Below are 15,496 nucleotides of genomic sequence, written 5' to 3'. Positions count from 1 at the left end.
CAAAAGTGGTTTATCTCAACAGAACTCAGGAGTCCGCTGGTTTCTGTGGTGAGGCTGATATGAAGGTAAAATGGTGGAGACAGAACAACGCACACACCAGGTTCACTTTAGTGATGTAAGACAAAGTTACAATTTAACCAAATGATCAGAATCAGAAAGCGCTTGTTCCCATGATGCAACACATCCACACATCTATTCAGTGTTTGGCTGGGGCAGTTGGTTTGGACAACAGAAGATTCCTGCACAACAAAGACAGGTAAAGACAGACCGACACACTCCATCCCTATCACATCAAAGTATAATTCATATCTCATCACTACATGTTATTGACTTGACCCCTTCCCCGAGTCCCTGTGCCTTAGACACAGGTAAAACTGCATTCAGTATTATTATATCTATTGAGTTTTAAAATCTTTTTCAACACAATTTTTTTTGTCTCTACTGATTGAATGACAGGAGACGTCATTTTATAGGACCAATCAGGAGCAGCCTCTCCTGTTGGAGTGTTGTTGGCTGTGTCTCAATTCAGCAGCTGCATCCTGTGGTGGACCAGGTCTACACTGACGTCCTGTGGTGGACCAGGTCTACACTGACGTCCTATGTTGGACCAGGTCTACACTGACGTCCTGTGGTGGACCAGGTCTACACTGACGTCCTGTGGTGGACCAGGTCTACACTGACGTCCTGTGGTGGACCAGTTCTACACTGACGTCCTGTGGTGGACCAGTTCTACACTGACGTCCTGTGTTGGACCAGGTCTACACTGACGTCCTGTGTTGGACCAGGTCTATACTGACGTCCTGTGTTGGACCAGGTCTACCCCATCGTCCGGTGGTGGACCAGGTCTACACTGACGTCCGGTGGTGGACCAGGTCTACACTGACGTCCTGTGGTGGACCAGGTCTACACTGACGTCCTGTGGTGGACCAGGTCTACACTGACGTCCTGTGGGGGACCAGGTCTACACTGACGTCCTGTGGTGGACCAGGTCTACACTGACGTCCTGTGGTGGACCAGGTCTACACTGACGTCCTGTGGTGGACCAGGTCTACACCACTGATGTCTTAAGCTTGTCCCGCAGATACAACCATGACCTACCATTACAGTTAACAATTAACGCTCCGTGAAGCGCTATGAATCCTGGGATTGGTTGTGCCGGGAAGGATCCACCCGGTGGCTCGGTGGGAAGGACACATTTGGAGGAGCCTTCCAATTGGGACAGTCTAGTCGCACCATGTGACGCGATCGGTCTACGAATGCACCCGGCAAAGGATGCAGCTCCTAAATTGAGACACAGCTACAGTTTTAAAACATTTGAAAGTCCCACTTCAGATCCTGTTCCTGGATCTAGTCCTGCTGGTCCTTCTGGTTGGTGAAGACTCCGGCCTCCCATCGCATGGCTCGCTGGTTTTTATGTAGAATGACACGAGTCGACTCAACGACCTGAGGAGAGACATAGAGACACAAAGAGTCAACGAGACAAAGATACCAGGAGACAGAGATAAAGAGACACAGAGAAAATATGCTAGAATTTTGAAAGCATATCCAAAGCCTGATGTATTAATTTTCTGAGCCACGTGTGTCGGGTAAGAACTTTGGTAAGAAGAAGAAGAAAAAGAAGAAGAGGTTTGAATATATATTAAAGGACCAGTTCAACATTTAGAGAAAAGTTACAGCTAGCTGAGCTTAGCATAAAGAGAGCATGGGAAACAGCTAACTTAATTTATCATAAAAATTTGAGACAATGGGGTATCTTAGCATAGAGACAGCAAGCAGGATGAAACAGTTAGCTTAGCTTAGCATGAAGACAGCAAGCAGGATGAAACAGTTAGCTTAGCTTAGCATGAAGACAGCAAGCAGGATGAAACAGTTAATGTTGGGGTCATTGACACCACAGACGTCACTAACAGTAAAAGTGATCGTACCTCATTGTTCACGTCGTCAGTCGGCTGGATTCCTGCGTACTGACACAAACAGGGAGATTCATTCCTCGTCATTAAAGCCAGAGAATATTTAAGTGACTGAACTGGATGAAAACATTTCATATTAAAAAATGCAGCTTGCGATCGACTCAGACAATTTACTTATTTTGTCATCTGCGATAAAGTTTGAAAATTCTTATGAAAGTTTCTTTATTTGATTTACAAAATACTTTGACAACATGATGTCATCATAACTGAGCTGATTCATTGATTGATTGAATATCTGCTGAGTCATATTAAAATATAATGATCATTTAGTTATACTTCATGAATGTGAACCTGTTGCCATACAGACACTGGTTGGAGACCAGGGGTCTCATTAATATTACATTACATTACATTACATTTCATTTAGCTGATGCTTTTATCCAAAGCAACTTACAATAAGTGCATCAAACCCGAGGGTACATACCAAGGACGACAAGAATCAAGAAAGTACAATTTCATCAAAATAAAGCAAAACTACAAAGTGCTATAAGTAAGTGCCATTTAAGTGCTACTAAAGTGTTAGTTTCAAAAAGTTGTGTGTTTTTTTTTTTTTATTCAAGGTAAAGTCGGAAGAGGTATGTTTTTAGTTTTCGGCGGAAGATGTGTAAACTTTCCGATGTCCGGATGTTGATGGGGAGCTCATTCCACCAATCAGGAGCCAGGACCGCAAACAGTCGTGTTTTTGATGAGTGTTTAGCAGTGAGGGAGCAACGAGCTGATTGGCCGAAGCAGAGCGGAGTGAACGAGCTGGGGTGTAACGTTTGACCAGGTCCTGGATGTAGACTGGACCGGATCCGTTCACAGCATGGTACGCAAGTACTGGGACCGGATGCGAGCAGCCACTGGGAACCAGTGAAGGGAGCGGAGGAGCGGAGTAGTGTGAGTGAATTTAGGTTAAAAACCAGTCGAGCTGCTGCATTCTGGATGAGCTGCAAAGGTCGGATGGCAGTAGCAGGTAGACCTGCCAGAAGGGAGTTACAGTAATCTAGACGTGAGATGACCAGAGCCTGGACCAGAACCTGGACCAGAGCCTGGACCAGAACCTGCACCGCCTTCTGAGTGAGAGGGGGGCGTATTCTCCTGATGTTGAACAGCATGAATCTACAGGACCGTGTTGTGTCATTAATGTTGGCGGTAAGGGAGAGTTGGCTTTCGAGTGTCACGCCCAGGTTCCTAGCAGTCTGAGTGGGGGTTAACACGGAGTTGTCAAAGTTAATAGTCAGGTCGTGGATGGGAGAGTCTTTCCCTGGAAGGAAAAGTAGTTCAGTCTTGTCAAGGTTAATCTTTAGATGGTGTTGAGACATCCACTGAGAGACGTCAGTCAGACAGGCAGAGATTTGTGCTGCTTCCTGTGTTTCTGATCGGGGAAAAGACAGGATTAGTTGGGTGTCATCGGCATAGCTATGGTAGGAAAAGCCGTGTGAGTGAATGACAGAGCCGAGGGAGTTGGTGTACAAAGAGAAGAGGAGAGGACCAAGGACAGAACCCTGAGGGACCCCGGTAGTGAGGGGACAAGGTTCAGACACAGATCCCCGCCAAGTTACCAGATAAGTGTGTTCATTGAGGTAGGAAGAGAGCAGGGAGAGAGCAGAGCCTGAGACACCCAGGTCCTGAAGGGAGGAAATGAGGATCTGGTGGTTCACTGTGTCAAATGCAGCAGAGAGGTCTAGAAGGATGAGGACAGAGGAGAGAGAGGCTGCTCTAGCAGTGTGAAGCTGCTCAGAGACAGCAAGGAGGGCAGTCTCAGTTGAGTGACCTGCCTTGAAACCAGACTGGTGAGGGTCAAGAAGATTATTGTGGTTAAGATAGGAGGAAAGTTGATTAAAGATAGCACGCTCAAGAATTTTGGAAACAAAGGGAAGGAGAGAGACGGGTCTGTAGTTATTTACTTCAGACGGGTCGAGGGTGGGTTTCTTCAGGAGAGGATTTACTCTTGCCTCCTTCAGAGAATTAGGGAAACAGCCAGTTGACAGGGAAGTGTTGATTAGATGGGTAAGAAAAGGAAGAAGGTCAGGGGCAATAGTCTGGAGAATGTGAGAAGGGATGGGGTCAAGGGGGCAGGTGGTCGGGCGGGGCGGAGGTTACCAAGGTAATAACCTCTCCGACGCACACAACGGGCCTGAAACGTGCGGACTCCACTTCTCACGCAAACGTCGGGATTCATAACAACAAACTTGACGGGAAAATTTGCGCATTTCCACGCAAACTCTGTCTAATGCGTACGAGACAGGAAAGCGAGGATGCAGACGTGAGGGAGTGAACTGAAGCAGATTATTGATCCACTTCATCATAAGAGTTTTGCTCGTGCGAAGGTTCGTGTGTTCAGCAGTGAAGCTGCGTGATGGCTGCAGGTGATTGGAAGAGGAGGATGATCAGCTGATCTAGATTCTATAGATCTGTGATCTCTGAGCTGAACTGAGTCCAGTTTTAGATCGACTGACTGAACCGAACCATCCCAGGTCAAACACAAGCTTATGTGATAATTCTTCTAAAATCAATAGATTGAGGACATCACATCTGTCTGTGAATTTACTAATCCTGCAGTTTTGGATAATTAAAACATGAAATACAACAAGTTCCCTCACATTCTGACACTGTGTGAATTGGATCTTTTCTCATTTCAGACTCACTCTCTCTCTCTCTCTCTCTCTCTCTCTCTCTCTCTCTCTCTCTCTCTCTCTCTCTCTCTCTCTCTCTCTCTCTCTCTCTCTCTCTCTCTCTCTCTCTCTCTCTCTCTCTCTCTCTCTCTCTCTCTAGTTTATTAATCACATCACTGCTGTCCCATAAAATGTCTCTTCACCTCCACCTCACTAACAAACACCTCATGTCAGAACGTTTCACTTCCTCTTCTAATCGCTTGATGCAGTGACTCTGTCAGAACTCACGGTGGAAGCCCATTGGTCAGCAGCATCATTTAATATTCATGAGGTGCTTTGCATTGACCATTTAAGGTTGAAAGTGGGCGTGTGGAGGGCGGAGTCAGAGGCAGATCCATGTGGGAACGTTTCCAGGTGGACTGTGATTTATAAAGTGAACTTTGCCTTCAGGTGTGCGTGTGCACGCTTTTATATGTACACTTTTAGTATGATATAATTGAGACCTCTGGGCTTTATTCTGAAATGTCAGTGACAGGATAAAAAATCTCCAAAATAAAAAGCCTTGTTATGAACTCACCGAGCTCTCCTCCAGCTTCAGCTTAACTCGTCTCTCCTCAAAGTTCTGCAGTAGGGTCTGTGTGAGGCCCCTGAGAGGAAGGGGTCCCGATGGGGCCACCACAGGGGAGGAGGGGGAGGAGCGGGGAGTGGGGGGCGAGGAGGTCCAGGGCTGGGCAGTGATAAAGGAGATCGATGAAAGACGGACAGGGGGACAAGGTGAGGAAGAGCACAGACTGACGAGTTTATCTGAAACACAACAGGAAGGAAGATGACATCATGAGGGACATCATTGGATCTGAGAAACTCTCTCTCTGTCTGTCTCTCTCTCTCTCTCATTCTCTCTCTCTGTCTCTCTTTCTATTTCTCTCTCTCGCTCTGTCTGTCTGGTTGTCTCTCTCTCTGTCTCTCTGTCTGTCTCTCTCTCTCTGTCTGTCTGTTTGTCTCTCTCTCTCTCATTCTCTCTCTCTGTCTCTCTTTCTATATCTCTCTCTCGCTCTCTCTCTCTCTCTCTGTCTCTCTCTGGCGGACCTTCTCTCTCTTTTTCTCTCTCTCTCTCTCTCTCTCTTTCTTTCTGTCTCTGTCTCTATGTCTCTCTCTCTCTCTCTCTCTCTCTCTCTGTCTCTCTCTGGCGGACCCTCTCTCTCTTTTTCTCTCTCTCTCTCTCTCTCTCTCTCTCTCTCTCTCTTTCTTTCTGTCTCTGTCTCTATGTCTCTCTCTCTCTCTAAAATGTTAACGTATTAAAATATAATTCAATTGAATTGAGAGTGACAGAAATCATGAGCCTGCCCTTTAATCCTAATGCTGGATAACGTCCTAATGCAGGTTAAAGCATTATATTTTCAGTCAAATGAACTAAAGATAAACTTAATATTTATTCATCGCCTCATCTTTGATCAAATCCTTTATCGAATCTTCGACTCACATCGGATCAACACTCAGGTTGTGTAACGTTGGTTTTCTGTAGTTTCCTGTTGGAAGGTTTTGCTCGGATCCAGTTAATCATCAGTCAAACGGACGAGGACCTCAGCCTGAACCTTAGCTGCTGTTGGTCGCTCCCTCGTTAAGTTACTCATTATCTCACACACGAGACCAGAAATCAGATAAGGTTTCTATTAGCTGTGGATAGAACCAGGTGATCTACACTATTTGTTTCCCGTCTTCATACTCAACTAAGCTAACCGGCTTCTGGCTGTACCTTTATATATGTACATACATTGCAGCCATTTGGGTGTAAAGTTTCCTTCTACTTGTTGTAGAAGGGATCCTCAGGCAGGAGGTGCTAAAGTTAGAATTCAGCACAAATTAACTAGAGCAATAAAATGTTCAAAATTCTGGGTCAGCACATAAATATAATCTTTCACTTAATCTCGAGTCCCAATTGATCAAAAGCAAGTATTCACTCCAAAAACAAGGCACTGACAGTCTGTAAGAGTAGAGCAGGAGGTAGAACCTCCAGGCTCCTCTCCTGTGGAATCAGATGCATTTCGCTGGGTTGTAATCAGACCTTGACAAGAACCACATACCTGTATTTGCAGAAGGGTGCAACTGACTGACAGCCATCTTGGTTGGTTGTTCCAGCCCCGGACTTGGAGAGAAGAGCTGATGATTGGTTTTCTCCCTGGACTCCCTCAACTCCTGTTCCCGTCTCAGGCTCTCCTCGATCTCCATCTCAATGAAATCTGGAGCTCCTTGTCCTCTAGACTGCAGGCCAGTGAACTCCAGGTTTTCCTTCCAAGATTGAGGCGTGGGGCCAGGTTAGTTTATGCTGAGGTGTCAGTGCTGGGGAGGAGGGCAAGGAGGGGTCTGATGGAGTAACTGGATCCTGGTCCAAATGTCTTGACCCCTGGACATTCAAGTCCCTCACAGTGAAGGAGGTGAAAGCTGAATTATCTTGAGTGATGGACAACTGGGTTTTTTCAGGGTGTCTATGAGGACAGCAGGGAGACAAGAAGACATCTGTCTCTCCAGACACAGACGCAGGTCTTTCCTCATCCTTCCTGTCCGTGTCTTGTTGGTCAATGTTGCACTTTACCTCCTCCAGCTGCTGTGGAACATCTAGGTGGTGTTGTCCCAGGATCCCTCCCTGCTGCTGAGTTTCCTCACTAGTCTCGATCTCCTTCTGAATGTCTCGCTGAACAATGAAGCTCATACAAGTCTTTTCTTTAACTTTGATCGTTTGAGCGATGACTGTAAACGTTTGGTTTTGATTTGGACGACCTCTTTCTTACTGTCCGCGTGCTTCAGGCCACGAGAATGCCTCAGGTTCTCCTCGCGTTCCTGAACTAATCGGATTTCCCTTTCAATTGGAGTCTCAGACTCAGCTGTGGACTTGCAGCCGATGTTTTCATGCTGAGTGTTGTCATTGAACACACCTTCATCACTGGTGTATCCGCCGCCCACCTCCAGCAACAGCTCCTCCAGGCCAGAGGCCAAGTCATCAAACTCACTGCTCTTCCTCCTCCGACTTTCTTCAATCTGGCACCCTGTCACCTTCCTCTCTGGGTAGGTCTTATCTTCTTCTGACGGCTTGAACTGATCTGTATCATCACTCACCTCCACACTGTCGAATGTCTCCACCTGTCTAGACAGGAACACATCCGGATCTTGCTGAAAAGATGGACTCAGGTGTATTGCTGAGGACTTTCGAGGGTTGAGGACGGGATTCAACAGGTCCTGCTCCATCTTCAGGAACTGTTGTCGCACAGCACTGAAGTTGATCTGCTCCTTGTTGACCGCCTCAGATTCAGCTGGTTTAGGAGGTTCTGGCCTGGAGCTCACAGGACTGTAGCTCAAACTGAAACCATCTATCAGTTGGTTTGTGGATCTGCTCAGATCCAGATTCTCCAGAACAGGCAGCGGATCTTTGAACATTGGGCTCTTCTTCAGTGCTTGGTTGTGAATGATCTCCTTGCGGAGCTGCTTCTCCTCTTCCTCCCCCACCACTTGGATGACATTCTCTGGATCCACTTTGTACTGTGAGTCTTCTTTGCTCTCTGAGAATAGGCTCTCTGGCTTCCTGCTGCTGGTGTAGGTCTGTAGTTTGAATCCTTGTTTTACCCTCAAGGTGAGCAGCTGAGCCTGCCGCTGTGGTGAAACCATCCAGGCTTCGTTGAGCTCTGCTTCTTGACTCGATGGATCCTCCACAAAGGAGTAGAATCCACAGTGAGAGCCTGAACTACTGCTGGGGCTGCTGGGGCTGCTGGGTTGCCACTCGTCACTGATGCTCCCTCTGTCCGGGGACCCATCGTCCTGCTGGGAAGCGCAGACCACACAATGGTCACTAGTGACGGAGATGTTGTCTGAGCTGAAGACTGGACTGTCCAGGTCAGGGGCGTCACCTCGGGCGGGGCCGGCAATGGTCCGCAGGTCTGAGGGTTGCAGCAGGGGTGACAGAGGCTTCAGATTCCACCTCCGTGGGGTGCTATCCATGGTCGCAGGAGGCGCTGCAGGAGGAGCTGCAGGAGGAGCTGCAGGAGGCGCTACAGGAGGAGCTGCAGGAGGAGCTGCAGGAGGCGCTGCAGGAGGAGCTGCAGGAGGAGCTGCAGGAGGCGCTGCAGGAGGAGCTGCAGGAGGCGCTGTGGAGACGGTGGGTGATGATTTTGATGGACAAAGATGGCGACCAGAACCGAAGAGTCAATTCATGCTGATGATCATTCTTTAAAACAACAATAGATAGGATTGTTACAAGTTGATAAACAATGAATTCAATTAATATTAATAAAATTATTATCATAGCATTGTAACATTTTGTTTCATTGTAACAATTAGTTTGACGGAGATTTAATCCAATCTTATGGAAGTTGAGCTAGTTACTATGGCAACCTTACAAATGATGAGTGGTTACTATGAGAACAGCAGCGAGCATTTGTTGGTTTCTATGGAAACAGCAAGGCCCACAGGCTGGTTTCCATGGAAACGGGTTTGTTATTCTTGAAAGGGCGGTGAGGACAGGTCACTGGTCTCTATGGGAACAGCAGCACAGGGTCTCATGACCTCTGGATCACGTGAGCTGGGTTAGGGTCAGTCTGTCACTAAGAGTCTGCTGTATCATGTGACAGGTCATGTGACAGGTCATGTGACAGGTCATGTGACAGGTCGAGAGTAACATTTAACATTTAACATAAAACACGGACCATCTCTAAACGTCTACTTTAGGTTTTTGTGTCACAATCGTTTTAGTTCAGGTTGTTAGTCTCCGATATGTCAGTCTGTTGGTGTGCTGATAACAAACACACACACACACACAGAGACACACACACAGACACACACACAGACAGTTTGAACGGACAAGAGGTCGGAGGTCAACCCTTACAATACATCAGTGAATCTGAACAGCGCCACATTCAGGACAAACCGGGTTGGACCTGGAGAACGTTAGATTACTGCTTCTTACGTAAGGCCGTTTACTGGATTGCTGATGACATCACAGATCATGTGACTGCTCTGTTGTCAGGGACCATGAACTCTTAGTTTTTAAATAAAATATATGGCGTTTGAACATTACTAAGACTGTTACATTGAAAATTACATTAAAGATTTAATCTAAAATTAAAGCAGCCGATCACTTTCATCATATATGTGTATTGAAGTCAGAGGTCAAATATTATAAATTATTGTTTTGCATCGTTAAAAGTTTCACATCTAAATAAAACAGTTGATTATTGAACATGATTCTCTTACCTTCAGTTTCCTGCTGCAGCAAAAACTGTCTGAACAACAACTGACAAAGTTCATCTATCTGTCTATCATCTCATCTGAGGGCCCACCCATCACTATGACCACGCCCATCTGACACGCACACACACTCACGCACACAAACACACATGCACGCACACACACACACACACACACACACACTCATGCACACACACATGCACACCCACGCACACACACACCCACACAATATCAGATCAGAAGACGTGTTCATGGCACCGAAGTCAATGTAAAATGATTTAATTTATATAATCATTTGTAAATTAATTATATAAATTATATTACAGTATGGATGTGGTGGTCTAACTATAAATACATTTGATTTTCATTAAATCATATATATTTGTTTTATTTTGTGATTTTATTTTTAAGTTGTTGATTTAAGTCAACAAATTAAAAGAAAGTTGAAATGGTGTTTCTGTTGTTCCTCCGCTGACCGCCCGGTGGCGTCGTTACGTCATGCGCACTGCTGACGCACAGAAGAAGAAGTCTGTTCGCTGATTGGTCTGTGACTGGGGCGTGAGGCTGTGACGCGCTCAGATAGGAAAGATGGCGGCGGTGACCAGAGGTTCGTTCACTGCGCTCAGACGGCTGGTGAGGAAATAAACAGTGTGACCGGTTCAGATGCTAAAGTCATGTCCTCAGCCGGTTAGCTCTCTAGCTTAGCCTGTTAGCTGCCGTGCTAACGCGTACTGGTTGAATTACAAACTAAAAGTACACGCTAACACACCGGCTGGTTGCTAGCTTCAGTTAGCATACTGCAGTTGCAGATGAAATCATCTTTATTGATTCAAGGCGGGAAAGTTGAGTTTAAAATCATTGAGAAACAATACAAACAAGAGACAAACAGTAAACAACAACACAGGGGTCAAACAGCAGCTACATGCTAAAGGCTAACCACCTGCAGGGGAGACTGAACCGGCGATGGGAACGAGCTTTAAAGCTTCGTTCCAGACAACTCGGATAATCCGACGTCCTACTTCAATGCGTGCAGTGGGCAGCTCACAGTCGGAGTTCGAACTTGTGAACTCGGGGCAACTTCATCTACCCCTAGGTCATGGAGCAGGGCTTGTCTGGCGTCATCAGCGTGCACCGGAACGCTTCGAAGTCAGAATATCCGAGTTGTCGGGAACGCAGCCTAGGTCATCATCGTCAGTGACGTCAGTGTTGTACGTGACTCTACCTGTGTTTATAAAGTGTTGATGTGCTTGTCTTCCGGTCAGCTGACTCATCAGTACCGCGGCAGGTGTTTCCGGCTGCAGAGCCTCCGGTCGCAGCGCGTTCTGCCGCTGCTCGCGGTCACACGTGACCGAGATGAGTGGACGTTCAGCTGCAGGACTCTGCACGCGACTGTGGGTGAGTCCGGACCCGGGTCCGCGCAGGTCCTCTGAAACCGTCTGTGCTTTTATTGTGAAAGGCTGAACTTCCCCTGCTCACATCACATCGAATCACATTCAGGTTTTCAGGAATCAGGAAGTGGACAGACTGTAATTCAAACTTGCATCAAAACTTTATTCATTTAAGAAGTGGCAGCATGTGACCTGTACACGGTCCAATCAGAGACACTGTCCAATCAGAGACACACCACTGTCCAGAGACACTGTCCAATCAGAGACACACCACTGTGCAGAGACACTGTCCAATCAGAGACACACTGTCAAAAAGGCTTCAGAATATTATGAAAACATGTGCTTTGCGATATAACGCATGAAGATATGACTAAACTAGTGCATAAAGGGATAGTTCACAGAAAACCTGAATGTGTCTATCGTCCTACAGGGGGCGTTAAGACACACCGTCGTGTTGCTACATGCTAGCTTAGCCTTGATGATGTCTTCTGATATGCAGTGCGTTCTGTCCTCAGCAAGTCGAGGACCCATCGTCCAGTTCAAGCTGTCGGACATCGGTGAGGGAATCATGGAGGTGACGGTGAAGGAGTGGTAAGTACTGAGAACCTGCCCAGCAATAAAACTGGTCCTGTGACATCATCTTCATCAAGACCTGTCCTTGTCCTCAGGTACGTGAAGGAAGGCGATAAGGTTTCTCAGTTCGACAGCATCTGTGAGGTTCAGAGCGACAAGGCGTCCGTCACCATCACCAGCCGCTACGACGGCGTCATCAAGAGACTCTACTACGACGTGGACGGCACTGCGTTAGTGGGCAAACCGCTGGTGGACATCGAGACGGAGTCCAGTTCAGGTGAGACGACCTCATGTCCTGGTTTTATTGTTGACCCGAGTTCAAATCCAGACTCACTGGTCTGTTGTGGTTCAGAGGTGATCCAGGAGGAGGACGTGGTCGAGACGCCCGCTATGGCTCGAGAAGAACACACCCACCAGGAAATCAAAGGACACAAGACCCAGGCCACCCCCGCCGTGAGACGCCTTGCCATGGAGAACAACGTGAGTCCGTCCTGAGTCTGTCTCCATTCAGTCCTTAGTCCTCCTCAATTTGTCCTCATTTCATCCTCATCCTCTGCATAACTATAACCCGGTCTTGGTTTTACTTGTCCTCTCAGATAAAGCTAAGTGAGGTGGTGGGGACAGGTAAAGATGGACGGATCCTGAAGGAAGACATCCTCAACTACCTGGCGAAGCAGACGGGAGCCATCTTACCTCCGACCCCAGTTCACGAGATCCAGACTCCAGGACCGGCCCAGGTTGCTGCCGCCAGGCCCGTGAGCACAGCGGCCGCCATCAAACCCCCGCCCACGACATCCAAACCCGTCTTCACCGGGAAGGACGTCACAGAGCCCCTGAAAGGTCAGAGGTCATCAGTGAATTAAACCTATCTCCAGACGGTTCAGGTTTGAACCAGACTGTTATCATGATGACTTTGATCCTGAATTAAACCCAGACTGTAGTCATGACCTTGATCCGGACTGAAATCCAGACTGAAATCCAGATTTGAATTAAGTCTGAAGTCCAGACGTTGAATCATAATTCTTATTTGTGAATGTCAAACTGCATCAAGACTAGATCATATAATCACAGATCATTTACCAACATGATCCAGACTTTGACCCAGATCGTGGTCTGATCACAGTGCGATGCAGTCGCTGAACTAAATGTTGTTTTCTGGAGGTTTCCACAAAGCGATGGTGAAGACGATGACGGCGGCGTTGATGATTCCTCACTTCGGTTACTGTGACGAGGTCGATTTGAGCCGCCTGGTGGCGCTGAGAGGTGAACTCAGATCAGTGGCTGAAGGTCGAGGGGTCAAACTCAGCTACATGCCCTTCTTAATCAAGGTAACACAGGACATAACGAGGTGCATGCTGATTGGTTCATGTCTTTACAGTATGCTAATTACAGAGAGCATTACATTTCTTTTTACATTACATTTTTTTGTACACTCAACATTTATAAGGGGCCACTTAGGGGTTCAGTATCTTGCCAAGGACACTTCGGCTTGCAGATGGGGAAGAGTGGGGTTTGAACCGGCAACCTTCATGTTGGAGAACGCCCGCTCTACCCCCTTGGCCACACCCCCCCCAGAGCAGACGCGCGCCTGTATATTTAGACAGATTCTGATTCACAAACACACGCATGGTGGTGAGAACTAAATTGGCTGATGCGCTGGAGTCATGAATCCGGCTGCGATTTGGCGCACGTACTTCTTTTGTGCGGGAGTAAGAACATTTCTGTGCACGTGTTAGTAAACAAGGACCATGACGCTGTGCTCTCATTGGCTCAGGCTGCCTCCCTTGGTCTCCTTCACTTCCCGATCCTGAACTCTTCGCTGGACGACAGCTGCCAGAACATCACCTACAAGGTAGAGTGTGAGTCAGTAGATCAGTAACGTGTGAACGGTTCTGTTCACATGAGTCTGAGCTCTGTGGCTCCACATCCTCTGCTGGTCTGGTGGCAGTCATGACTGTTTCCTGTTCCTCAGGCATCTCATAACATCGGGCTGGCGATGGACACAAGTCAGGGTCTGCTGGTTCCCAACGTGAAGAACGTGCAGCTGCTCAGTGTGTTCGAGATCGCACAGGAACTGAACCGTCTGCAGGGGCTGGGGTCAGTGGGCCAACTGGGAACCAATGAGCTGAGCGGAGGAACCTTCACGCTGTCGAACATCGGATCAGTGAGTCCAGCTATGTAACCAGTACCTAACTAATGTAATCTAGTATTTAACTAACACACAAGTATACTGCTACTCGAGATGAAACCATTATTCTGACAGAAATTATCACAGTTATCAGTAATATCGCTGAATTGTTCAAATGTTCAAAAAGTATTGATACACAAACCAGAAATTTTATATTGACAATTTATACTATCAATAAAAGTGATGATAGTATTTTCATTATTGATTGAAGGTTGACCTGATGTCACATTAAGCATGCAATGAGGCAACAGAGGATGTTAGCATTTATTAGCAATGACCAGAAATACTAACAGTTCTGTTACAGCCTCACCCGACGCTGCTTCCTCCATGTTTTATTAAATCAAATCAAACTTTATTTGTATATCCCATATTCACAAATCAGGGTTTGTCTCATAGGCTTTAACAAGCTGAGACGTCCTCGGTCCTTCACCCTCAACAAGAGAGTTTTTCAAACACAACAAATACCTTCATCTTCAAGACCTTTGGACAGAATCAACAAAATCATCAGTTTTTCCTCTAGGGTTATTTTTTTAGCATCCGTTGCTCTTTACATAAATTGAAAGATTGTTTGACACGTCTGACCTGTCTGTCGTCTGATTGGTCTCCGTCAGATCGGGGGGACGTACGCCAAGCCGGTGATTCTTCCATCGCAGGTCGCCATCGGAGCGCTGGGCAAAATCCAGGTGGGTCCAGTTACCATGACAACAGAGTGATGCGTCCTCCACACGATAAACATCCGTGTCTGGATTAATAATCATATCAAACTCATACGTGAGCAATACCTATGTTCACGCCTTCTTCATGTTCCTGTTCAGGTTCTTCCTCGGTTCGATGCCGGCGGTCAGGTGGTCCCGGCTCACATCATGACGGTCAGCTGGTCGGCGGATCATCGCATCATCGACGGCGCCACCATGTGTCGCTTCTCCAACCTGTGGAAGGAGTACCTGGAGCGCCCGGCCAGCATGGTGCTGGACCTGAAATGAAGAGGAGGGTTTCCCATCAGCCCCGGGAGACGAGACGCCACAGGATCAGAACCTCACCCCCCCCCTCCCCTCGCCGACCTCCTCTGTCTGGACGCCTTCACGTTCGATGCCCATCGTTTCCTTGTTGCCTTTGAGCGGGGGGGGGGGGGGGGGGGGGGGGGGTGGGGGGGTGGTCAGTGTGTCAGTCGGGTTGTTTTCATCATGACTTATCAACCGCAGAGTTTTGAGGTTGAAGTGAACTCCTGGTTCAATAATCAATAATGGATCTGCAATAAATTGACCAGAAACTGTATTCAGAATACCCACCCACCCCGCCCATTAATAATAATAATTATTGTTATTGTTGTTATTAATCGGGACATTGGAGGCAGTCATCATCTGCATCATCATCTGTGTCTCCAGGAAACAGACGTGGACAGAAGTGATTGATCAGATTCTTTAGAAACTAATCAGATTGATGATATTGATATATAGATTGCTATATTGATCTGGTGGTGAACAGCTGCTGTATCAATAGTCCCTGCTGCTCACATTACATTAGTGTAGCTGTATGATTGTGACCAGC

The 15,496-nt window shown here is 47.1% G+C and overlaps 2 protein-coding genes across 2 annotated transcripts; one reads left to right on the top strand and one right to left on the bottom strand.

Annotated features, from left to right (window-relative positions):
• Positions 1-85: 85 nt before the first annotated feature.
• Positions 86-8,632, bottom strand: misp (mitotic spindle positioning). The gene is given in 6 exon segments (XM_053430981.1): positions 86-1,443; positions 1,926-1,964; positions 5,145-5,371; positions 6,649-6,874; positions 6,876-7,303; positions 7,306-8,632. Coding segments are annotated over 6 exon segments (2,307 nt in total). The 5' UTR covers positions 8,555-8,632; the 3' UTR covers positions 86-1,305.
• Positions 8,633-10,387: 1,755 nt separating this feature from the next.
• dbt (dihydrolipoamide branched chain transacylase E2) lies at positions 10,388-15,075 on the top strand. Its single transcript, XM_053430391.1, has 11 exons — positions 10,388-10,432; positions 11,062-11,194; positions 11,703-11,778; positions 11,856-12,037; positions 12,113-12,240; positions 12,357-12,600; positions 12,922-13,088; positions 13,535-13,612; positions 13,733-13,924; positions 14,560-14,631; positions 14,764-15,075. Exons 1-11 carry the CDS (start codon positions 10,388-10,390, stop codon positions 14,929-14,931), a joined length of 1,485 nt encoding a protein of 494 aa, XP_053286366.1. The 3' UTR covers positions 14,932-15,075.
• Positions 15,076-15,496: the final 421 nt, after the last annotated feature.

Source organism: Pleuronectes platessa, chromosome 9, assembly GCF_947347685.1.
Source record: "Pleuronectes platessa chromosome 9, fPlePla1.1, whole genome shotgun sequence".
Lineage (NCBI taxonomy): Eukaryota > Metazoa > Chordata > Actinopteri > Pleuronectiformes > Pleuronectidae > Pleuronectes > Pleuronectes platessa.
Note: the sequence above shows the minus strand (reverse complement) of the source record. Positions and strands in the feature narration are given on the sequence as shown.